Here is a 26,214-nt window from a genome sequence, read left to right as displayed (position 1 = left end):
TTCCCATTGGAAGCAGAGGCAATGAGTGTGAATGAGCTCCAGTCCTGTTTGCAACAATGGGAGAGAGTAGGTGCTGTGGGCAGTGTTCTCTTCAGCAGAGGCCTTGAATCGAAAGATTCAGAGCTACTAGGAGATCTCACACCTCACCCGTAGATCCTCAAGGTAGGCGTGCTTGGAAATTTCCCCTTCCTGGGTTTTGTCTGGATTTTAGGAGGAGTGGAGGAGCAGCCCTTCTTGTGGCCTTTCCTGTCACTTCTAAAATCCTTACCCCTTGCTATTCTTAAAAATCTCCTGGAAACATTATCTTTCTTCTTGAAATATAGGGACTTAGTTTTGGAGGCTGTGAGTGACAAAGAAATGATGAGAGAGAGCAAGAAGGGAGGAGAAAGAAAGATTTTCAAGGGAGATTTTTCAGTTGTGGAACCACTTTCATTTCTGGCCTTTAGCTCTGTATGTCCCAGATTGGACTCCAGAGATAAGGCAGAGAAAATTTCACATAACGAATTGGTAACCATAGAACTCACTGATTGAAAACTACTGGGCATGTGATGAAGTACTTGTTTTGTCCATGCTAGTTCTGAAATCATAAAGTAGGTCTGTAATTCAGAATGTAATGAGAGGAACTCAGGCACATATGGTACTTCATTAGACTGGAATATATTTGAGTAATTTGCAGCAGAACTCAGGACAAAATACAGCCAGGCTAGTGATAGACATTGACAATTTATAATAAGCATGAATAACAGGAGAAGTATATACATGTACACTTAGCACATTCATTTGTTTTAGGGTTTTGCAGTCATTTGAAATGAGGATTAGATGACAGTGGAAAGTAAAATATGGAAACCACTTATGTTCATCCTATTATTTTTTTAGATTGATTTTTAAAAAATGGATAAAACGTTTGTATGACTCCAAATCAAAGCTTTATAATAAATTTTATTCAGGGAAGTCTGACTTTCATCCCTATCCCTTCCCTGCCACTCTCCCTCCCTACCTTCTGAAGGTAACCGTTTTTGTCTTAACATCCTAATGTTTCTTTTTGCATGTATAAACAGATATCTATATGTATAATATATAGCCTTATATATCCATCTATATATATATCACATCTCTAGAGTCACATTTTTTATCTCATTTAGTATAGCTTGCATATATATATATATATATATATATATATATATATATATACACACAGAGAGAGAGAGAGAGAGAGAAACATATATACCCTTCTGCAGAAATGTATATACCATTCTTTGCTTTTTTGGTGTAAACAACATATCCCAGAGACTAGTCATTATCAGGGTGTTTTTCTCATTACTTTCTTAAGATTGCATATTATCCCATTTTGTGATTAATGCAGTTTATTCAGTTAGTTCCCTATTGATGGTCATTTGAGTTGTTTCCAGTTTTTTGCTGTTAAAAATAACAATGCAGTGAATAATCCACACAAGTTATTTTGTATTTTTGCTAGTGTATTTTTGGGCTATATTCATGGAAGTGGAATTGCTGGATCATTCTTGCTATTTTTAATATTCTTGATCTATTCAAAATGCTTATGAATGTGATTTCCTATTTGTTGTGTTTATTCTGTAGTTGTGGAATATGGACTCATGTTTAAAAGTAGCTGATTGTAGAGGACATTTAAGTTGGGTCCATTGTGTGATGTTTTCTCCTGATGGATCATCATTTTTGACGTCTTCTGATGACCAGACAATCAGGGTGAGATATATTGAGATTTTCATTTTAGACATTTAATGATGGTAAGCTAAATCTCCTAGTTAAGAAATTGATGGGCAGCAGTGTTGAGGGAAGTAAAACAGGAAACTGCTGGTTTCATATTTATCCTTGAAAAGAGCTATTACGTGGACTATAGCAGTCTCATTCATTCAGTACATGTTAATTGAGTGTTACCATGGTCCAGGTGCTGGAGAAGTCCAATGATTAAACTGTATTTTGGTTAATTTAAATATATTACATTTGAGTCCTCAGAGTAACTTTTGACTCTTTCCATTACCTTGAATTCCCAAATCCAATTACTTGCCAATTCTAACGGATTCTATTGATACCTTTCCATTTTCTATCATTTCTTTCTACTTTTCCATTTCAAGTTTAGGTGCTCATTAGCTGTTGCCTTTCTTGTATTAGCCTCTGCTACAAGTCTTTTCTTTCTTGGTTTTTTACATGCTGCTTGCAAGGTATATTCCTCATGTACAATATAGTCATGTAATTTTTTTTTTTTTTTTTTTTTTTTTTTGCCAAGTGGCTTGCAGGACCTTAGTTCCCTAACCAGGGATCGAACCCGTGTCCCCTGCAGTGGAAGTGTAGAGTCTTAACCCCTGGACCGCCAGGGAAGCCCCCAGTCATGTCATTTTTGCTCAAAACAGATAGTAGCTCCCTTGTCTACCAAAGTATTGGGTTGGCCAAAAAGTGCCTTTGGTTTTTGAGTAAAAATAAGGCATATTTTTCATTTTCATCAAGAACTTTGTTGAACAACTTATTCACCCTTTCGTTCCACTACCTTCTGCCATTTTTCCAGGCAACTTCATAATTGCATCTTCCCAAAACTTTTTATCTTTTTGAGCAGAGAATTGTTCCAGGTGCCTTTTACAGTCTTCCAGGGAATTGAAATTTTTTCCATTAAGAGAATTTTGTAAAGACCTAAGTAAATGGAAATCCGAAGGTGCAACATCTGGTGAATATGCAGATGAATCAGAACTTCCCAGCCAAGCTGTAACAGTGTTTGCCTGGTCATCAAAGAAACGTGGTCTTGCATTATCCTCAGGGCAAATTATGTGTTTTCCGTTGACTAATTCTGGACGCTTTTCGTCGAGTGCTGCTTTCAGTCCGTCTAATTGGGAGCAGTAATTCTTAGAATTAATTGTTTGGTTTTCCGGAAGGAGCTCATAATAGAGAACTCCCTTCCAATCCCACCATATATGCAACATCACCTTCTTTGGATGAAGACCAGCCTTTGGTGTGGTTGTTGGCGGTTCATTTCATTTGCCCCACGATCTCTTCTGTTTCACGTTATTGTACAGTATCCACTTTTCATCGCCTGTCACAATTTGCTTTATTAATTAATTAACATCTTTATTGGAGTATAATTGCATTACAATGTTGTGTTAGTTTCTGCTGTATAACAAAGTGAATCAGCTATACGTATACATATATCCCCATATCCCCTCCCTCTTGCGTCTCCCTCCCACCCTCCCTATTCCACCGCTCTAGGTGGTCACAAAGCACAGAGATGATCTCCCTGTGCCATGCAGCTGCTTCCCACTAGCTATTTTACATTTGGTAGTGTATATATGTCAATGCTACTCTCTCACTTCGTCCCAAATGGAACGTTTCAGTAGAGAATTGCATGTGGAAATATGATCAAGAAGGTTTTTTTCACTTATGTGGAACCCAAACATAAAGCAGTGAACATATTCAAGCTGGTGCAGGTGATTTTCAGTGCTTGATTTGGATATTTTGAGTATGTCGGCTATCTCCCGCATGGTATAACGTTGATTGTTGTCAATTAATATCTCGATTTGATCGTTATGAACTTCAACTGGTCTACCCAACTGTGGAGCATCATGCAGCAAGAAATCTCCAACACGAAACTTCGCAAACCATTTTTCACATGTTTGGTCTGTCACAGCACCTCCTCCATACACTGCACAAAGCTTTTCTTTTGTGTTTCGGTTGCGTTCTTTTTTTAAAAAATAAATTTATTTATTTATTTTTGGCTGTGTTGGGTCTTCTTTGCTGTGCACAGGCTTTCTCTAATTGCGGCGAGCAGGAGCTACTCTTTGTTGTGGTGCTTGGGCTTCTCATTGTGGTGGCTTCTCTTGTTGCGGAGCGTGGGCTCTAGGCACGTGGTCTTCAGTAGTTGCAGCACACAGGCTCAGTAGTTGTGGCTCACAGGCTCTAGAGCACAGGTTCAGTAGTTGTGGTGCATGGGCTTAGTTGCTCCGCGGAATGTGGGATCTTTCCGGACAAGGGCTCGAACCTGTGTCCCCTGCATTGGCAGGTAGATTCTCAACCACTGCGCCACCAGGGAAGCCCTTGGTTGCGTTTTTACCTTTTTTGAAATGATAAAGCATAATATGCCCAAAATGTTGCTTTTTTCTTCCATCTTCAGTATTAAAATAGCTACACAAAAATTCACCAATTTTATAAGTCTTTTTTTTAAATGCATGCTGATATGGCAGTTGTCACATATAGTCTAATAAAATTGTTTCGAATGAAGTTAAAGACAACTAGGTGCTACTAGAGCCATATTACAGAAAAAACTGAATGAACCTTTTGGCCAACCCAACAAATACGTACTCCAGAGTCTGCCATTAAACTTCTCTACAGTACAGCCTATTCTGTACCAGTCTGTCTTCTGTTTTATTCCTACAAGTAACCTACACTGAATTGCTCACATTTCCCCAAACACCCTGTACTTCCCTGCTTCTGTACTTTTGTTTATGTTTTTTTTTTTAAAAGGTATTTAAAAAAATATTTATTTTATTTGTTTATTTTTGGCTGCGTTGAGTTTTTGTTGCTGTGCAGGGGCTTTCTCTAGTTGTGGTGAGCGGGGGCTGCTCTTTGTTGCAGTGCACGGGCTTCTCATTGCGGTGGCTTCTTTTGTTGCAGAGCACAGGCTCCAGGTGCTTGGGCTTCAGGAGCTGTGGCTTGCGGGCTCCAGAATGCAGGCTCAGCGCTCTGCGGCATGTGGGATCCTCCCGGACCAGGGCTCGAACCCGTGTCCCCTGCATTGGCAGGCGGATTCCCAACCACTGTGCCACCAGGGGAGCCCTATGTGTTTTCTTATGTTTGGAATAACCTACTTCTCTGTATCTCTCCTTGTCGAAAACCTAACAGCCCTACAAGTCCCCTCAAGCTTTCAGTGAAGCCTTTCCTAGTATTTCATTTGGGGAAATGTCTTTCTCCTTTAATGCTATGTGACTGTGTGTCATTTTCTTATGATACTTATCAAATTGTGCCTTGAATTTAAGCACAGAGTTTTTTTTTTTTAACATCTTTATTGGAGTATAGTTGCTTTACAGTGGTGTGTTAGTTTCTGCTGTATAACAAAGTGAATCAGCTATATGTATACATATATCCCCATATCCCCTCCCTCTTGCGTCTCTCTCCCACCCTCCCTATCCCACCCCTCTAGGTGGTCACAAAGCACCCAGCTGATCTCCCAGCACAGAGTTATTTTAAAACTCTTTACCACTAATGCTTCACTGCCCCTCAGACTTGTTCACACATCTTAAATTATAAGCCCTTTGAGGCCGGAGACCCTGGTTTGTCCCTGTAGCATCTAATACAGTGTTTTGTACAAATTTGTGTTTAGCTAAAATTTATTTAGTATTTACTGTATGCCAGACATTGGGCAAAGTACTGTGCCTGTGTTAATTTGCTAATTCTCATAGCAATCCTTTTTTGCAGCTGAGGAAACAGTCACAGAAAGGTTAAGTCAGTGCTGTTTAAAGTGCCAGTCTCAATAAGGTTGAGCCAGAATGTAAATCAATGCACTGCTTCCTTCATCAAGAAAGTCTTGTTTAAAAAAATCAACTGTATCATAAGCATACTGTTAACAGTGTGTTTAGTGATATAGCTGATTTGCTCCTTATCTTGGTATCAGGCAGTGAGAAACAGCAGGAGGTCCTTATCTTTGAGCAGCACCAGGTTAAGTAATCTGCCCAAAGTCACAACTTTCAGTAGAACTAGAATTCATACTAAGGCATTTTGATTCTAGCATTCATTACTCTTAATAATAACTGCTTCTTCCTATACTATGTAATTAATAAATTTTTATTGTTGAATTATAATCTAATTGAAAATTTTCTAGCATTATAGGCATTTGGAGAGTGAAGTATGATTGTATATTGTTTTTAAGACTAAGACTTGTCTTTGCATTATTTCAGAGAATGCAGTTATCTTACTTTAGTATTTTAATTTCTCAATCAGCTCTGGGAGACAAAGAAAGTATGTAAGAACTCTGCTATAGCGTTAAAGCAAGAAATAGATGTTGTGTTTCAAGAAAATGAAGTGATGGTTCTTGCAGTTGATGATATAAAACGTCTGCAAGTGAGTATTTTTTAGAAAATAGTTGGAAAAAGTGTTTTGATTGAACTCTCAATTCAAAATTTTTCTTGTTTGTTTTTGGACTTGATCATGCGTAATTGTATAGTATCTAACAGATGATCAGTAGGTATCAGTTTTATAAATATGTGGGTCTTGAGCTGAGGCTCACATATGCTAGTATTTAGAATTAAACAAGGTGATACCTTGCTTTACCTCATTAATCTCCTGTTAGTAACTGGAAGACAGGGAGCAAGAACATGTGAGAGAATGAGATGAGATAATGGAATGGAACTAGAGTGAAGAGAGAAGTGGAATAGAGAAGAGGAGAGGGAAATGGAGCACGCACATGAAAGGTGTGAAATGTAGCAAGAGCTTGAGACAGACTGACAGGGTAGGATGGAGCTTAACAAGTTCTAAAGCTGCAAAGCTCAGCTTGATGTAGTAGAGGGAATAGTGACTGTTCACTGAGGAGACCAAGGTACAAGTTCAAGCTTTATCATCAGCCAGTTCTGTGATGTTGAGTAAATAGCATCACTTCTCTGAAACTCACTTTCTTCACCTGTAAGGTCCTTTTCATTTTCAAAAATCTGTAAGCTGCTTTATAGGGTCAAGGTGGAATCCAAACTCAGGAAGCAGAGATCTGGGAATAAATTGTCTATGGCGTGTGGTAATTTCTTCTCGTCTGCTGTGTGGGTCAGAGTCAAGCTGTGAGACTCCTCTAAATATGGCTTGTTTTGTATTTTACAAGTTATACTATTGTCCTGAATGTGTCGATGAGGAACTCCTAATGCCCTGTATTTCTGGGATGAATTGGGATGTGGAATTGAATGTGATTTCCTCATTACTGATTTTTAGCAGACTCATTCTTCCACTTGGGGTTTTTTCCACTACAGTTTTCTTGTCAGGTTCAATGCTTATATTACCTTTATTAAATTTGTGCAACCTTTCTTTAATAGTTGTCATAACTGAGACTTCAAGAAGTCATCTGGCTATAAAAGTATTTTATTCTATGTCATTGATTGTGGGAGAGTTTAGAGGACAATTAAACTGACAAGTAATAGTTCCATTTAAGTGAACATACATTTTTTAGTCACTACTTAAAAAAGTATGGAAATTGATTTTTGAGGGAAAGAAGATAATCACCTTTTAGTAATTCAGTCTTCATTTTGAATGTCTAATAGATCAGAACATGCCGGGTAAAATATTGTAAAGGAAAAGCTATCTTGATTGATTGACCCTATAATCTTTGTACCTGAAATGAAGGTGACTTCTTATTTCGTATTGAAAAATAATTCAAGACTTTTAGGTTGTAATTGAAGTTAGAGAGATAGATCTGACAGTTTATTTAAGATTGAGAAATATTTTCCCAGGTCACATGTTTTAGTTGAGTGATAAGGTGTTTATTAGTGGGATTTTAAAGAATAATCATTAGTTTGGGTACAGGTTATGAAACTTGGTACTCTTAGTCTATGCATTACAACCCAAATTGTGCTAATGGGTTGTTCTCCAATGCCTCCTCCTCCCAAAAGAAAAAGTGGAAAAAAATCTTAATTTATACTGTTTGGTGAGTAATTTGGAGGATATAAAACCCATTTTAATTTTAATTTGTCTTTTTATGTAATGTCTGTCTCAGTCGTGTTTCACCAAACCCCTTGAAAAATATCAGGGAAGTGTATTTTAATAAACGATAGCCCTATTAAAATGGGCTTTGTGAAGAAATGGGAAACAGTGTGGAGCTAGCTGTGGGATTGCAAATCAGACAGATGTGTCTCAGGTGGTGGGCACAGCAGCTGCTTTTTAAACCTTTTAAAGCTTGTTTTATTTTACGAAAATGTATATGAACCACAAAAGTGAAATGAAACGAAAGTGTGAAGTGCTAAATGCAGCTGCTGAGAATAGAATAGGGTTTTGTTGTTCCCCCTGGGAGCTCTCATTGGTTGTATTCATTTTAATTTTTTCAGTTGAAGTCTCTGTTCTAAAGAAGAAAAACTGCTCTTACAGTCTAATACTTGATTGTGACTTATTTTTCATTAGCTCATTAATGGAAACACAGGTCAGATTGATTATCTGACTGAAGCTCAAGTGAGTTGCTGTTGCTTAAGTCCACATCTTCAGTACCTTGCATTTGGAGGCGAAGATGGAGCCATTCAGGTATTCAGTTCTCTTCTGCAGTACAGTTTTTATTTAAAATTAATGATACACCTGGCATTGTAGACTTATATACTAAATAAATCTTTCTATGATAATTAGTCATTCCTCTGTTAGATTAAAAATAATCTTACAATCCTATTAGTTGTATATTTTTCATATTGTTTTTATTATTCTTTCTCATACTTTTTGTCTTTTTGTGTTCTTTATTCTCTGCCCAGTTGTCTTGCTGTTCTCCAAATATATCAAACACTCTCAGAGATTTAGCTAACTATGCAAAGAGCATTTTTTCTCTTCTTAGAAACTTGGCCATTTAGGGGTGTAAGTTGTTTCCATGTTGGTTCTGATCAGGTTCATCAGGAATATCAGTGCCGGTGCCTTATGTTTACCTATTTCACCAGTCCTCGCTGTTCTACTTTTGGTATTAGAAGTACACCAGTTTACCACCTGAAATCTTTAATTTATCAAATAAGATCAAATAAATAAAAATAAAATCAGCTTGTAAGGAAAAAAAGACAGTATAATAAAAATCATTTTGGAAAAAAGTGATTTCATCACAAGTGAAATTCATCACAAAAGCACATTTTCTGTAGCTACATAATAGTTTTTAAAAGAATATTGACTCCTTTTCTCACTTGAGCTTTTTGGAATTGTTTCTTAATTTATTAATTATGCCACTGGCCACATTTATTTTACTTTGGATTCATTGTCGTAAGGAATTACACAAATGTTCTCCAGTCCATATTGCCCTACAAAGAGGATTTTTTTTTACCTTTCAGCTTTATTGAGATATAATTGACATACAGCACTGTATAAGTTTAAGGTATACAGCATAATTATTTGACTTACATCATGAAATGGTTATCATAGTAAGTTTAGTGAACATCCACCATCTCACGTAGACACAAAATCAAAGAAACAGAAAAATATTTTTCCTTTTGATGAGAACACTTAGGATTTACTCTCAATAACTTTCATGTAGAGTATACAGCAGTGTTAATTATATTTATCGTGTTGTACATTACATCCCTAGTGCTTACTTAGTACATATTTACTTTTTTTGGTGTGAGTTTATTTGAAAGCCTTTTTGACATAGTTGTTATTTTTTGAGTTCTTTTCTACTTTCTTATTCTCTGTATTTGGCATATTAATCTTTAGCCCTTTCAAGTCTCCTCAGTGTACTGCCTCCCAGCCTGCTCGTATGCTCTTTTCCTTTACCTGTCTCCCTCATCATCCTTTATCTTGCATTGTCTCTGTGTTGTTTTATAAAGAGCTTGCCTTGTCTCTCATCCAGGATTTTTTTCTTTCTTCTTCTCATCCATCTTAAATGTCATTTTCTTTTTGGAGGCTGAGCTCAGACTGCTACTTGTTTGATGAATTGGGTAGTTGAATTCTCAAGAAGGACCACTGGTTCCTACTGCCATCTGGTCATTCCAGTGAATGTTTTATTTTAGGGTGTGTATGTGTGTGTGTGCCTAGATGTGCATGTCTGTATTTGTGCCATTCATTTGTGTATCTTTAGTTAAACTGAAAGCACTGAGATGGAAATTCTATACCCTTCTGTAGTCTAGTTTCGATTTAATATTTTGGGGTTGTAATGCCTGGGTGTTGCTGAATTTCGTCGTATTAATTTTCTCTGGTTTTTTACTTTGAAGATTTTAGAATTCCTAAACAACAGAATCTTCCAATCCAGGATTGGGCACAAGAACACTGTACGGCACATCCGGTTCACAGCTGATGCAAAGACTCTTATCTCAAGCTCTGATGACTCTGCAATTCAGGTGAGAGGGAGGTTGAACTTCTTCAGGTGAGAGGGAGGTTGAACTTCTAACATACACAATGCTGACTCTAATGAAGGGACACTTTGATTATGCCTCAAATCTGATATGTATTTTAAACTTTCAGATCAGATTATTTTGGGCTTCCCTTTAGATTATGCACATGGGCATAAATGAAACCCATATTTTTCTGTGAGTGAGGCAGGCAGTTTGACTCAGAACCCTCTAGTGGGAGATTCTTTATTTTGAAAATGAAGCATTCATTTGAATTCTCCCACCTGCCTTCATATTTGAATCAATAAATATACTTTTTGCCACATTTATGTAATTTCTATTTTACTTTACAGTAGTAAAATCTAATTGAAATAATTTCGTTCTTTCTTTAAGAGTAAGATGTTTATTACAGGGATAAAATCCTGTGAAAAAAGAATAGTTTACCATAACGAAGGATTATGGATCTAGAGGCCTTAAGCCTACTGTATGTTCTTTTATTTTTTAATTTTTTAAACATCTTTATTGAGGTATAATTCTTTTACAGTGGTGTGTTAGTTTCTGCTTTATAACAAAGTGAATCAGCTATACATATACACACATCCCCATATCTCCTCTGTCTTGCGTTTCCCTCCCACTCTCCCTATCCCAGCCCTCTAGGTGGTCACAAAGCACCGAGCTGATCTCCCTGTGCTATGTGGCTGCTTCCCACTAGCTACCTATTTTACGTTTGGTAGCATATATAAGTCCATGCCACTCTCTCACTTCGTTGCAGCTTACCCTTCCCCCTCCCCGTGTCCTCAAGTCCATCCTCTACGTCTGCGTCTTTATTCCTGTCCTGCCCCTAGGTTCTTCAGAACCATTTTTTTTTTTTAGATTCCATATGTATGTGTTAGTATACGGTATTTGTTTTTCTCTTTCTGACTTACTTCACTCTGTATGACAGACTGTAGGTCCATCCACCTCACTACAAGTAACTCAATTTGGTTTCTTTATATGGCTGAGTAATATTCCATTGTATATATGTGCCATATCTTCTTTATCCATTCATCTGCCGATGGACACTTAGGTTGCTTCCATGTCCTGGCCATTGTAAATAGTGCTGCGATGAACACTGTGGTACATGACTCTTTGAATTATGGATTTTTTCAGGGTATATGCCCAGTAGTGGGATTGCTGGGTCGTATGGTAGTTCTATTTTTAGTTTTTTAAAGAACCTCCATACTGTTTTCCATAGAGGCTGTATCAGTTTACATTCCCACCAGAAGTGCAAGAGGGTTCCCTTTTCTCCACACCCTCTCCAGCATTTATTATTTGTAGATTTTTTGATGATGGCCATTCTGAGCGGGGTGAGGTGATACCTCATTGTAGTTTTGATTTGCATTTCTCTAATGATTAATGATATTGAGCATCCTTTCATGTGTTTGCTGGCAATCTGTATATCTTCTTTGGAGAAATGTCTATTTAGGTCTTCTGCCCATTTTTGGATTGGGTGTTTGTTCTTTTGATATTGAGCTGCATGAGCTACTTGTAAATTTTGGAGATTAATCCTTTGTCAGTTGCTTCGTTTGCAAATATTTTCTCCCATTCTGAGAGTTGTCTTTTCGTCTTGGTAATGGTTTCCTTTGCTGTGCAAAAGCTTTTAAGTTTCACTGGGTCCCATTTGTTTATTTTTGCTTTTATTTCCCTTTCTCTAGGAGGTGGGTCAAAAAGGATCTTGCTGTGATTTATGTCATAGAATGTTCTGCCTATGTTTTCCTCTAAGAGTTTTATAGTGTCTGGCCTTACATTGAGATCTTTAATACATTTTGAGTTTATTTTTGTGTATGGTGTTAGAGAGTGTTCTAATTTCATTCTTTTACATGTATCTGTCCAGTTTTCCCAGCACCACTTACTGAGGAGGCTATCTTTTCTCCATTGTATATCCTTGCCTCCTTTATCAAAAATAAGGTGACCATATGTGCGTGGGTTTATCTCTCGGCTTTCTATCCTGTTCCGTTGATCTATATTTCTGTTTTTGTTCCAGTACCATACTGTCTTGATTACTGTAGCTTTGTAGTATAGTCTGAAGTCTAGGAGCCTGATTCCTCCAGCTCCGTTTTTCTTTCTCAAGATTGCTTTGGCTATTCGGGGTCTTTTGTGTTTCCATACAAATTGTGAAATTTTTTGTTCTAGTTCTGTGAAAAATGCCATTGGTAGTTTGAGAGGGTTAGCATTGAATCTGTAAATTGCTTTGGGTAGTATAGTCATTTTCACAACATTGATTCTTCCAATCCAGGAACATGGTGTATATCTCCATCTGTTTGTATCATCTTTAATTTCTTTCATCAGTGTCTTACAGTTTTCTGCATACAAGTCTTTTGTCTCCTTTGGTAGGTTTATTCCTAGGTATTTTATTCTTTTTGTTGCAGTGGTAAATGGGAGTGTTTCCTTAATTTCTCTTTCAGATTTTTCATCATTAGTGTATAGAAATGCAAGAGATTTCTGTGCATTAATGTTGTATCCTGCAACTTTACCAGATTCACTGATTAGCTCTAGTAGTTTTCTGGTAGCATCTTTAGGATGCTCTATGTATAGTATCATGTCATCTGCAAACAGTGATAGCTTTACTTCTTTCTGATTTGGATTCCTTTTATTTATTTTTCTTCTCTGATTGCTGTGGCTAAAACTTCCAAAACTATGTTGAATAATAGTGGTGAGAGTGGACAACCTTGTCTTGTTCCTGATTTTAGTGGAAATGGTTTCAGTTTTTCACCATTGAGAATGATGTTGGCTGTGGGTTTGTCATATATGGCCTTTATTATGTTGAGGTAGGTTCCCTCTATGCCTACTTTCTGGAGGGTTTTTATCATAAATGGGTGTTGAATTTTGTTAAAAGCTTTTTCTGCATCTATTGAGATGATCATATGGTTTTTCTCCTTCAATTTGTTAATATGGTATATCACATTGATTCATATGCATATATTGAAGAATCCTTGTATTCCTGGGATAAACCCCACTTGATCATGGTGTATGATCCTTTTAATGTGCTGTTGGATTCTGTGTGCTAGTATTTTGTTGAGGATGTTTGCATCTATGTTCATCAGTGACATTGGCCTGTAGTTTTCTTTTTTTATGGCATCTTTGTCTGGTTTTGGTATCAGGGTGATGGTAGCCTCATAGAATGAGATTGGGAGTGTTTCTCCCTCTACTATATTTTGGAAGAGCTTGAGAAGGTTAGGTGTTAGCTCTTCTGTAAATTTTTGATAGAATTCGCCTGTGAAGCCATCTGGTCCTTGGCTTTTGTTTGTTGGAAGATTTTTAATCACAGTTTCAATTTCAGTGTTTGTGACTGGTCTGTTTATATTTCCTATTTCTTCCTGTTTCAGTCTCAGAAGGTTGTGCTTTTCTAAGAATTTGTCCATTTCTTCCAGGTTGTCCATTCTATTGACATATAGTTCCTTGTAGTAATCTCTCATGATCCTTTGTATTCCTACAGTGTCCATTGTTACTTCTCTGTTTTCATTTCTAATTCTGTTGATTTGAGTCTTCTCTCTTTTTTTCTTGATGAGTCTGGCTAATGGTTTATCAATTTTGTGTATCTTCTCAAAGTACCAGCTTTGAGTTTTATTGATCTTTGCTGTTGTTTCCTTCTTGCCTTTTTCATTTATTTCTGATCTGATCTTTATGATTTCTTTTCTTCTGCTAACTTTGGGGGTATTTTGTTCTTCTTTCTCGAGTTGCTTTAGGTGTAAGGTTGGGTTGTTTATTTGAGATATTTCTTGTTTCTTGAGGTAGGATTGTATTGCTCTAAACTTCCCTCTTAGAACTGCTTTTGCTGCATCCCATAGGTTTTGGGTCATCGTGTTTTCTTTGTCATTTGTTGCTAGGTATTTTTTGATTTCCTCTTTGATTTCTTCAGTGATCTCTTGATTATTAAGTAGTGTATTGTTTAGCCTCCATGTGTTTGTATTTCTTACAGATTTTTTCCTGTAATTGATACCTAGTCTCATAGTGTTGTGGTTGGAGAAGATATTGATACAATTTCAATTTTCTTAAATTTACCAAGGCTTGATTTGTGACCCAAGGTATGATCTGTCTCGGAGAATGTTCCATGAGCACTTGAGAAGAAAGTGTATTCTGTTGTTTTTGGATGGAATGTCCTATAAATATCAGTTAAGTCCATCTTGTTTATTTTATCATTTAAAGCTTGTGTTTCCTTATTTATTTTCACTTTGAATGATCTGTCCATTGGTGAAATTGGGGTGTTAAAGTCCCCTACTATGACTGTGTTACTGTCGATTTCCCCTTTTATGACTGTTAGTATCTGCCGTATGTACTGAGGTGCTCCTATGTTCGGTGCATAAATATTTACAATTGTTATATCTTCTTCTTGGATTGATCCCTTGATCATTATGTAGTGTCGTTCTTTGTCTCTTCTAATAGTCTTTGTTTTAAAGTCTAATTTGTCTAATATGAGAATTGCTACTCCAGCTTTATTTTGATTTCCATTTGCATGGAATATCTTTTTCCCTCACTTTCACTCTGTATGTGTCCGTAGGTCTGAAGTGGGTCTCTTGTAGACAGCATATATACGGGTCTTGTTTTTGTATCCATTCAGCCAGTCTGTGTCTTTTGGTTGGAGCATTTAATCCATTTATATTTAAGGTAATTATCAATATGTATGTTCCTGTTACCATTTTCTTAATTGTTTTGGGTTTGTTATTGTAGGTCTTTTCCTTCTCTTAAGTTTCCTGCCTAGAGAGGTTCCTTTAGCGTTTGTTGTAAAGCTGGTTTGGTGGTGCTGAATTCTCTTAGCTTTTGCTTGTCTGTAAAGGTTTTAATTTCTCTGTTGAATCTGAATGAGATCCTTCCTGGGTAGAGTAATCTTGGTTGTAGGTTTTTCCCTTTCATCACTTTAAATATGTCCTGCCACTCCCTTCTGGCTTGCAGAGTTTCTGCTGAAAGATCAGCTGTTAACCTTATGGGGATACCCTTGTATGTTATTTGTTGGTTTTTCCTTGCTGTTTTTAATATTTTTTCTTTGTATTTAATTTTTGATAGTTTGATTAATATGTGTCTTGGCGTGTTTCTCTTTGGATTTATCCTGTATGGGACTGTCTGTGCTTCCTGGACTTGATTGAGTATTTCCTTTCCCATATTAGGGAAGTTTTCAACTATAATCTCTTCAAATATTTTCTCAGTCCCTTTCTTTTTCTCTTCTTCTTCTGGGTCCCCTGGAATTCAAATATTGGTGCACTTAATGTTTTCCCAGAGGTCTCTGAGACTGTCCTCAATTCTTTTCATTTTTTTTTCTTTATTCTGGTCTGTGGTAGTTATTTCCATTATTTAATCTTCCAGGTCACTTATCAGTTCTTCTGCCTCAGTTATTCTGCTATTGATTCCTTCTAGAGAAATTTTAATTTCATTTACTGTGTTGTTTATCATTGCTTGTTTGCTCTTTTGTTCTTCTGTGTCCTTGTTAAACATTTCTTGTATTTTCTCCATTCTATTTCCAAGATTTTGGATCACCTTTACTATCATTACTCTGAAATCTTTTTCAGGTAGACTGCCTGTTTCCTCTACATTTGTTTGGTCTGGTGGGTTTTTACCTTGCTCCTTCATCTGCTGTGTGTTTCTCTGTGTTCTTATTTTGCTTAACTTACTGTGTTTGCGGTCTCCTTTTTGCCGGCTGCAGGTTCGTAGTTTTCGTTGTTTTTGACGTCTGTCCCCAGTGTCTAAGGTTGGTTCATTGGGTTGTGTAGGCTTCCTGGTGGAGGAGACTGGTGCCTGTGTTCTGGTGGATGAGGCTGGATCTTGTCTTTCTGGTGGGCAGGACCGCGTCCAGTGGTGTGTTTTGGGGTGTCTGTGACCTTATTATGGTTTTAGGCAGCCTCTCTTATAATGGGTGGGGTTGTGTTCCTGTCTTGCTAGTTTTTTGTAGCTTGCTGGTCGTTGAGTGGATCTGGGTCTTAGCATTGAGATGGAGATCTCTGGGAGAGCTTTTGCCGTTTGATATTACGTGGAGCTGGGAGGTCTCTGGTGGACCAATGTCCTGAGCTTGGCTCTCCCACCTCAGAGGCACAGGCCTGACACCTGGCCGGAGCACCAAGACCCTGTTAGCCACGTGGCTTTTGACTGAGCATTTTTATTCCTGTCTTAAGAAAATAATCAAGTATGGAGAAATATTTATGCACAGAGGTTTTCTTCAGTGTTATCTGGGTAACGTCGGAGGGCAAGAGGAGTGGGGAGCCCTCAGGAAGAAAAGGAGGTGGCAGAGAAGGGGCTGCCCAGGGCTGCGTCTGCCGCAGCTGCAACCCCTCCGTGAGGAAGCACTTGTGTGTATGTACGTTCTTTTAAAACTTACTTTATATTTATCAAAGTTCCAGTGCACATACTTTTAAAAGTCATAGTATTACAAGGCTCATTATAAAAAATAGACTCCCCCATTTCTCTTTCTCTTAAAAGCACCACTTTTAGCTTTTAGGTGTTTCTTTTGCTCTTTACCTTCATGACCCTATACTGCATGCTTGTAGTGCTAATTCTTGATTTTTTTAGGTTTGAGGGTTTATCTACTGAATTGCTTATATTAAGATGAAAATTTAGCTCTTTTTCTCCTCCCACCTGTCCTACCTCCAACATATGCACACACCCTTTTGTCGATCCCTGTCATCCTGACACAGTCACAATAACAGTTTGTTTAGGTCATTAGTGTCATTGTTATGACTAAGTAGATGAAGTGCACTATGAATGCCTTTTCTGCCTTAGTGCAATTTAGGAAAAGTCTACCTTTGGTAATAGTTGGAAATTATTTTACCCTAAATCCTTGAAGACTTTGTGTTTTTTTTTTTTCCAAGTTTCAAAGCTCATGTTGAGAAGTCTGAAGCCATTTTGATTCCTAATCTTTCTCTCTGGAAGATTTTAGGATCTTTTCTTTGTCCCCAGAATTTTGAAATTTCATGATGATGTGCCTTTGTGTGTTTGTTTCATCCCTTGTTTTTAACTTTCACTGTCCCTTCTCAGTTTGGAAACTTATGTTTTTCAATTCACTGAAATTTACTTGAATTATTTCTTTGATTCACTCCCGTCCCCCATGCTCCCCATATGCTTCCTTTTTCTGGTAACATCCCTTATTCAGATATTGGATCTCCTGGACTGATCATCTAGTTTTCTTTTTCTGTGTTTCATCTTTCTGTACCATGCTCTATTTTCTGGGAGTTTTCCTCAGTTTTATCTTCCAACCCTTTCATTGAGTTTTTCATTTCTACCATTATATTTTTAATGCTGGAGAGTCCTTTCTAATGTTTGTTTAATTTTTCTGTAGAGCATGTGTTCTTGTTTTGTAGATGAAATATCTTACTTCTCTGAGGATAGATGGGTATATAAATAATGTATAAATTTTGTCATATACATTACATATATTTTTTCCCTCAAAATCTCATTTTCCTGCATAGTTGCTCTTCCCTCCAATTTTTTTTTTTTTCTATTTGGATGTTTTGGCCTCTTATTTTAAAGGCCTTCCTCAGCTGTGTGGTGATCATTCACTACCCAGAGATGGATACTAAAAGGCTGACTGGGAGCTCTGTGTATTGACTGAGACCTCCTCTGAAAGGTGATCTGGATGGGGAAACTTTGTTGTCAGTGTCTTTAGGTCTTTGTCTTGGTCTTGTCAGATTCCTAGAGAGGAATCTCTGGTCTTCTCCTGGAGGTTATAAACCTGGCAGATAGGTTCTTAGAGCTAAGTGGGGGAAGAGAGCGGGAAGGGGGGTGTGGATCGTATAATGTCTCAGCGTTTAGTGTGTAAACCTTCACTGATCCCCCTGTTCTCAAAATTGCTATCCTACCCTCAGTTGTCCTGGTGGCCTTTAATCCAGAGATTCTTCTTTCTGGTTTGTTTTAGCAGCATTATTCAGCACTTTATTCTTTTTTTTCTCATAATAACATTGTTTGGGATTCAATAGTGATTCTTTTCTTTCTACAGGAAATTAGTTTTCCTGAACTTTTTAAGGGATTGGGAAGGACAACATTTCTTTCTTCACAGCTCTGCGGTTCCATGTTCTGTTGTTTTCATGAAGTGTTAAAAATATGGCATTGTTCTGATGAGATCCCTTTGTTCTATCCCCTTCCCTCATTTTTATGGAGACCTTCCCTTTCCTTTGCTGCCATCATCCTTGTTTTTCTTACTTTAGATTCTATTCCCAACAGTGTCTCCTCATTGTAGGATTGTCCTGGTTATTTTTGAGAGTTCATAGGGTCTAGACTGCTTTAGCCCTTCCAGACTGTGCCACACAGTACAGTCAGTCTTGCACTCAGTTTCTGCTGCTGTTCCCTGTTGGTCCTTTGCGCTTTTCAGTGGATGGTACTTGGCTCTTTTGGGATTTTCCTGTTTTTAGGTTTGTCAGACTTATTATGCTTCCCTCTGCTTCCACCCATACAGATGCTGTTACTGTGCAAGTCTTGCAGCTCTCAGTTTGTCCCCACTTACTTGTATCTTGTGGTTTTGGGGGATACTATGTCACTTAACATGTTGATATTAAATCTTGTTGATATTAGTCTTGTTGATATTGTCTGTGCATTTTTGGATTTGCTATTTTAGTTGCTTTGCTACTCTTACGGAGGCTTCAAGGAGATGCCTGCATCACTGCCATCTTCCCACAACTCCTGATACATCTTTTTTTAGCCCCACCCTCATTCCCACCTCTGGGTGTCCTTTGTGACCTCAGTTTCTGAGCATTTTGGGAGTTCTGTAGTGTCAGTTTTGTTGCTTTTGTCTTTCTAATGCTTTTAAGATTTGGTTTTCTTGGTTACCATTCTCCTGCGATACAGTCTCCAATGTTTTGTTGTTACCTTCTTTCTCATTCTTGACTTTGTCATTTTAGTGGGGTTTTAGAAGTGAAGGAGAAGGAGATAAACGCGTATGTTCAAACAGGAGTTAGTATGTATTCTCTTATTTTATACATATGTATATATTTCCTACAGTGGCAATGTTTAACTACACTGTTAAAAACTGTTTTGGAAAAAATCTTTTTATGTTATGTCTCTATGAGTCCTATATGATTGGAATGAAATTTGCCTTTAGTACAGAAACTTACTTCTTATAGGCTCCCGTGGTACTAGTGTATTAGCTCTGAAACTCAGTGTAATATTCACCTTTCTTCCTCTCTATATGGCTTTGAAATGTGTAAAACTAAGCTACATCTGATGAAATTCTGCTGAGACATTGTATACGGTATAGTCTTTCTGTCAACAGCTAAATTCACAGGTTTTATGACCTCCTTGAAGATCAGATATTCTTAGCCAGAGGGAGAAATAATTTCTAGGAATATTTTTAGGATCCAAGTTAGATTATTTGTAGAAATGAGTTGTGTTTCATCCTCTTTTTCTGCTCTACTCAGAATACTTTTTACATTGTAAATGTTTTAATGCGTGTACATTCATGCAACAAAATTCTTGGTAGGTATTTCCAAGAATTGACTGGTTGGGTTTTTGTTTTATAGTTTTTTAATGTTTTAATAAATAATTAATTGGAGGTTTGTTTTTTTTCCCCGCAGCTTTACTGAGGTATAATTGGCAAAATTGTATTATGTTTAAGACACATAATGTGATGATTTGATATATGTACACATTGTGAAATAATTACCACAATCAAGTTAATTAACAGATCTGAAAACCCTCACATAGTTGCCATTTTAGAGGTTTATTTTAATCATCTTTGTATCCCCAGTGCCTGGAATGTAGTAGGGGTTTGGTAAATCTTTGTCAAGCTCAATTAAAGTTATTGCCAAAATTTGAAGAATCAGCTCTCTTGATTATAGCACCTAGAGTTGTGAAAGTTGAGGTCTGTTTTGGTAATTTTTCTTAAAAATTTTATTTATTTATTTATTTTTGGCTGTGTTGGGTCTTCGTTTCTGTGCGAGGGCTTTCTTTAGTTGTGGCAAGCGGGGGCCACTCTTCATCACCACGCGCGGCCCTCTCACTGTCGCGGCCTCTCTTGTTGAGGAGCACAGGCTTCAGACGTGCAGGCTCAGTTGTTGTGGCTCACGGGCTTAGTTGCTCCACGGCATGTGGGATCTTCCCAGACCAGGGCTTGAACCCGTGTCCCCTGCATTGGCAGGCAGATTCTCAACCACTGTGCCACCAGGGAAGCCCTGTTGTGGTAGTTTTTGATCTTTTACCTTGATGTAAATAAAGCCCAAGTAGTAGCTGTGTTTACCTGAGCCAATGAATGAGAATATATTGATTCTTAGAAGTATAAAAAGATTCTTTAGCATTTTTTAAAATTTAAATTTATATAGCTGAAAAAGTTCCAGTGTGCATACATTGCAAAAATTATAGCTAATTGTAGAGACATACCCAAACTTAACCTTTATACATGTGACTGATAATGCTAGTGGAAGTTTAGCTATTATATAAGGTGATTCAACTAGCACAGTATGTTTGAGGTCAACAAAAAAGGTATCCTTGTCATCATTGCCTTATCAGAAACCATCTGCAACAAAAGCTGCTAAGAGGCTAGTCTTCATTTCCCCTCAGTGATTGTCAAATTCTTTGTTATATCTGCTCAGGAAGGCTCTCTGACTTCTTGGTGTGTGGAGGGTAGCAATAAGAACCTCAGTCAGGAGTGAACATTGAATCAGACACAGCTGGGAATGGCAGTGCCAGTCAACCTGGAAGAGCTGTTAATAACAGCCACTGATCCTCTAGTCCAGTAAAGCCCAGACAGTAGGAGGAGGGAGCCAGAAGTTTCCTAGTGGTAGCGGTCCAGTGTATTTTATGTTTAGTCACACAGGATGCCATTTTTCCTGATATGATTTGGGGAGCCAGAAAGCTTCTGTTTCTTCCCCCTACCTCAGCATATCTTATTGCGCTCTTAAAATACTGAAGTTCCCATTTCATCCTCTTTAGAACTACTCTCACTTCCAGCTCCTCTTCTAAGGTCCCTTGCTCTCATACAAGATACCCTGCTTCTGTGAATGAACACTCAGACAGAAAAGATGGAGATATCTGAGAGCCAGGGCTTGGTGGAGCTGGGAGGGTGATTGCTAAATGTGGAGGACAGAGGAGTAAAGAAAGGGGGTAAGAGAGGTGAATTTCTTTTACAATTTTGCCTAAGCCCAGTAAGAAAAGCCTTAAAGGCATTTCTACTGTTTAACCTTCACCAGTCAAAAAGGAGATCCAGAATATTACTAATGTGCATACCTGAGATGGTGGCTGCTTTTTCATTATCTTTTTATTCCTAATATTAAAAAATAGAAGAAAATTCTGTGGGAGACTCCCTGATTGCCCACAGCTCAGAAGTCTAGCTTCAGGCTCTCTGGCTCTCTGGGCTGTTTCTTTGAATATCTTTCTAAACTTTTTTCCCTACTGTTCTTTCTATGTATCCTGTTCCAGTCGGATTGAACTATGAACAGGTACCTGTAATCTTTCTACATTTTCCTGCTCCTGTGCTTTAACTCTAGCATTCATTCTCTTTGTTTGAAGTGCCCTTCTCAGTTTGTGAATCATAGTTCCAGCTCATTTCTCAAGTCTACTTTGAACGCATTGTCTCCAACATTGCAATCTCTTCTCTTTCTCTTGTATCTGAGGAGTTCTTCCTGGAGTGCCATGTGAAAAATAATGTACTATATCACTTTTGTCATTTTGAGGATTGCATTAGGGGCTAGGTAAGATCTCTGAAGCTCAGAAATTCCACGACCTGGTTTGAAGCTGCTCTGGTCAACTGACCTTCCCAGGCAGTAGGGCCAGTAGGATTCAGTAGCTTCAGTGGAGCCAGAATCTGGACACTTGGCCTAACTTGTGAAGTTTAGAAATCTGTGAATATGTAATTGGGATAATTTTCTTTGGAAAATTTAATCAGATGGTGAGCTCATGAACATATTGTGACTTTTCTCTATCTTCTGGTATAATTAACTGCTCTCCAAGCAACTGAAGAAAACAGACTTTATTTAGGAGGAAAAATATTTTATTTTGCCCATAGTCAAGTTAATTAACCCCAGCTTTTCTCTTCTCTGTCTGTAAAATGGGAATACTGTATTCTTATTTGGTTCTCTTCTTTATTTTACTGAAGTGCCATGAGGATGAAACACTTTAGACAAGCGAGTGATACACCTCCACCTCTCTAATGGGATATTATGGGGAAAGGGTTATAGCAGACTTATTTCTCTGATATTCAGGTATGGAATTGGCAATCAGAGGAATATGTCTTTCTGCAAGCCCATCAGGAAACTGTGAAAGACTTTAGACTCTTGAAAAATTCAAGACTGCTTTCCTGGTCGTTTGATGGAACAGTGAAGGTAATTTGAAGCACACATTTCTTTTAAAAAAGTATTCTAATATTGATCGCATTGATTATATCATGACAGCCAAAAGCAGGTGGCTGATATGTAAATACTTAAAATTTTAAATTTCTAAAATAGAAATGCCTGTTTTCTGTCTACTGCAGTCATCTATCTGCTGTGTGTTTATGAGCATTTGTAATAAAGGGCACTTAACGAGGTCAGAACAACCAATGTGCTAAAGCTCTTGGTTTATAGGATGTCTTCTGGCTGTTTATGCTCAGTAAGACAAAATGTTCTTAATTGTCAACTTCTGAGTTTTTCTTTGAAGGTATGGAATATTATTACTGGAAGAATAGAAAAAGACTTTGTCTGTCATCGGGATACAGTTCTTTCTTGTGATATTTCTCCTGATGCAACCAAGTATTCTTCTACCTCTGCTGACAAGACTGCAAAGGTAGGCCAATCGGTTGAAAGGTGCATGAGTAAGACCTTGGTATTTGTTATGTATTATGAGTCCAACTAATGTGTAAAACAGAATAATAAGTTTCTGTCTACATGTCTCATTTTGTGAATTTTTGGAGGATGCCCATTGACATTTAGTTTGTGTCAAATAGATTAAGTGAATGACATTGAGGATTTTTGATTTCTCCCTTACTGATAACTTTTGTCTGTTAGTAATCAAAGGCGGTGTCTACTGAATATTTTAGGCAATAAAAAGCATTGAAAGAGATTTACATTTAATTGTACACCCACAGTAAATTTTTTTGTAATTGATGTAAATCGATGCTTTTAAAAATCACATTCCAGTGAAATGATGCTCCCTGGTTGGGGACATTGAATACTCCATTCTCCATTCTCTTCTTTTTTCTCCATCTTTGTTAATGGCATCATTATCTACCCGTCTTTCCAAACTGTGAACACTGGAGTTGCCTGGGACTCTCCTGTCTTTTGTGCTCTATTGATTACTCCTCAGTGTCTCCTGGATCCTTGTTCTCTTCCTTGTCTCCACCCTGAAGAACAGGCTCTCCTTTTTTATTGGTGGACCTGCCACTGGTCTGTACTTCCTCTGGTTTATCTTCCCTACTGCTGCCCGAGTTCCCTGTTGAAACTCCTCTGTGACCTGATGGTTTATAAGCTCAACTCCTTAGCCCATCACCACCTATTTCTGCTACATTGTTCCCTCTGTACCAGACTACTTCTACTTCCATCTTTTTGTGTGCACTGTTAACTTTCACTTGATACAACCTTGTATCCTTTTTTACCTGGAAGCATTATGACTCATTCTTCTAGACCTAGATTTAAGGTCAGTCCTTCAGTGAACCCTTTCCTGGCCCTCAGGCAGGATTAGCTGCTCCACCCTCAGTGTTCCTATTACATATTACTCATGTTAATTTACTTCATACCACTGTTGGCTCAAACATTTATGATTAAACTAGAAACTTTTCAAGGACAGACACTGAATCCAGTTATCTTTGCACCACCAGTTCTTTGCTCACAGTGCCTGGAACACATTTTCAGTTTAAGCTTGTTAAATGGTGATGACAGAACCACCAGGGAGAATATTGGAAGGAAAAGAACAGCCTTTGGCTGCTAAGATAGTAGGATGGTATAGGGACTAACCTTTAAAGTACTCTTGCCGTACGTTAAGCCCTTTGCTAGGAATTTCAGTCTCTATTATCTCATTTAATTTTCACTCTGTAGGTGCTATTGTCTCCATCATACAGATGAAGAAACTGAAGCCAGAGAAGCTTATGTGGGTTGTCCTAGGCCAAGGAACTAGTAAATAGTGGAGCCAGGACTCCACTCAAGTCTGCTGTACTCCATAGACTGCTTTGCTATTCTTCCTTCTAAGTCTAAAGTTAAGGAAGCTGTGACTTTGATCCTTGAGCTTAAGTTTACTTGAGTAATTAAAGGGAAACTCTAAAAAATGAACCAGGTTGCTAGTTGGCATTTGGGCCTCTCATGAAAGTTTATGAACTGTTGAATGTTAGAACTTCATATGATTGAATTTATGGCTAACTAGCACTCGAGGCAGGGTTTATAGATGCTTATTTCGAGTGTATTTACTATCCCTAAACAATCTGAATTGCCTTCCAGATTTGGAGTTTTGAACTCCTTTCCCCTCTTCATGAATTGAGAGGCCACAAAGGCTGCGTGCGCTGCTCTGCCTTCTCTGTGGACAGTACCCTGTTGGCAACTGGAGATGACAACGGAGAGATCAGGGTAGGGTGTTTGCTGACATGAAAGCACTGCTCTCCTTATAGCTTTGGCTAGCCCCCTGTACCATATCTGGGGCCTTTGTTAATGTGACAGGGAAGCACAGGCCCTAGGGTTCTGGTTGGATGAGGCATTCTTTGTTCTGTTTCTTATGCACGTTGTGTTCACAGCTGCACTTCACTGCAGAAAAGAATTCATTTTAGAGTTAAAGTGAAGCATTTCCCATGTATGTGAGGAGGCAGATGCCCTAGTTATTTGCAGTTGGTTCTGTGCTGTTAGCTTGAGAATGATTCATCTAAATTCTTGGACCTGAACCAAAGATTGTTTTTAGTGTCAGAATGTGAGGAAAATAATTTTTGTAAATTGTTGTCTAGATTATAAATGAATTGCAATTCTGCTGTTTCCTGCACTGAAAGGTCTCTTTAGCACTATATCCATTAGGTAGTCAACATTTAGAGTGGAGCCTATTGCCATCCTCGTGGGATTGTCTGCCTCTGGTTGTGTTAGAAGGATTGGGCGGTTGATGGAAAAAGTTTGGGCATTGGGGGTGGCTGCTTTGGTAACTGGCATAATCAGGAGAGTCTTGTTTTTTGTATGTTATTTTGTTCGTTTTTACGAAGCAGGAATTAAAATTCAAGGAATAGATAGGTGTATAATGCAGAAGAATGAGACAGTATGCATTATGCAGGAATAGGGGCATTATCAGATAGGCTTTCCAGGAAAATTAAGATTCTCTTGCTTGAGGACTAAGTAACCAACCTTCTGTATACCATTCTCATAAATGCCATGCCAGCTGAAGGGGCAGGACTGCTTTGGGAACATTCATTTTGCTCTGAGTTCTCACCTCTGGATGAAAGGGCTCTTTTACTGGTTATGAGGCAGTGTTTCATTTTCCAGAAACCCCTAAAGGTAAAAATCGTCTCTTTAAATAAGGGTTATTTAAAAATTTTTCTTTAGTACATTAAAAAAATCTTCTGTTTTTCTTGATTTTTCAAAATATAGGAAAGCTATTAATTTTTTATATATATATCTTCTATCCAGCTATCTTACTGAATTCTTTATAATCAGTTTTTCCATTTGATTCTCTTGGATTTCCCAGGGGACATTTACAAATGATGATTTTGATTATTTTCTTTTGCTATTTATGCCTCTGTTTTTCTTATTCTGATGTATAATTTCTTTGAAAAATTAGAGTACTGCTCATATATTAAGTATCACTGGAAATAAATGAAAATATTAGTATCTATAAGTAATTGGGTTGTTTTTAAGAGCTTAGTAAACTAATCTTAGTGAATGTATGTGTATATGCTTGCTTGCTTGTTTATTTTATACATATAAAATATAAAAAATACATATATATATATATATATATATATATATATAAAACACCTTACTGGGACTTAACTATTTAAAATATATATACTTTAGGTGTTTGAACAGTGTCTGTCAATATTCTTAGTGGTAGATCCTGAACTAGAATTCTTTGTTCTTTTGAGGTAGTTTATTTGTTAGGCCTTTTTTGTTTATTCCTTGCTTCTCCCATCATACTCTTTTTTTTTTTGAATTTTTAAAATTTTTGGTTGCGTTGGGTCTTTGTTGCTGCACGTGGGCTCTCTCTAGTTGCGGCCAGCGGGGGCTACTCTTCATTGAGGTGCGCAGGCTTCTCATTGCGGTGGCCTCTCATCGCAGGGCACGGGCTCTAGGTGCGTGGGCTTCAGTAGTTGCAGCACGCAGGCTCAGTAGTTGTGGCT

At 37.7% G+C, this 26,214-nt stretch overlaps 1 protein-coding gene across 17 annotated transcripts in view; it reads left to right on the top strand.

The window, feature by feature from the left end:
• APAF1 (apoptotic peptidase activating factor 1) overlaps nucleotides 1-26,214 on the top strand; it is a 113,263-nt gene that overhangs the window by 64,444 nt on the left and 22,605 nt on the right. For 15 of the 17 annotated variants that reach the window (XM_032645636.1, XM_032645632.1, XM_032645629.1 and 12 more), the window contains 7 exons: nucleotides 1,597-1,722; nucleotides 5,956-6,075; nucleotides 8,107-8,223; nucleotides 9,876-10,001; nucleotides 22,142-22,261; nucleotides 22,575-22,700; nucleotides 24,344-24,469. In XM_032645636.1, the coding sequence (XP_032501527.1) occupies nucleotides 1,597-1,722; nucleotides 5,956-6,075; nucleotides 8,107-8,223; nucleotides 9,876-10,001; nucleotides 22,142-22,261; nucleotides 22,575-22,700; nucleotides 24,344-24,469 (861 nt within the window). Of the gene's footprint in view, nucleotides 1-1,596; nucleotides 1,723-5,955; nucleotides 6,076-8,106; nucleotides 8,224-9,875; nucleotides 10,002-14,037; nucleotides 14,074-22,141; nucleotides 22,262-22,574; nucleotides 22,701-24,343; nucleotides 24,470-26,214 lie in introns of those variants that run through there. The other 2 variants (XM_032645641.1, XM_032645642.1) reach the window with 2 other exon arrangements.

This window comes from Phocoena sinus, chromosome 10, assembly GCF_008692025.1.
Source record: "Phocoena sinus isolate mPhoSin1 chromosome 10, mPhoSin1.pri, whole genome shotgun sequence".
Taxonomy (NCBI): Eukaryota; Metazoa; Chordata; class Mammalia; order Artiodactyla; family Phocoenidae; genus Phocoena; species Phocoena sinus.
Note: the sequence above shows the minus strand (reverse complement) of the source record. Positions and strands in the feature narration are given on the sequence as shown.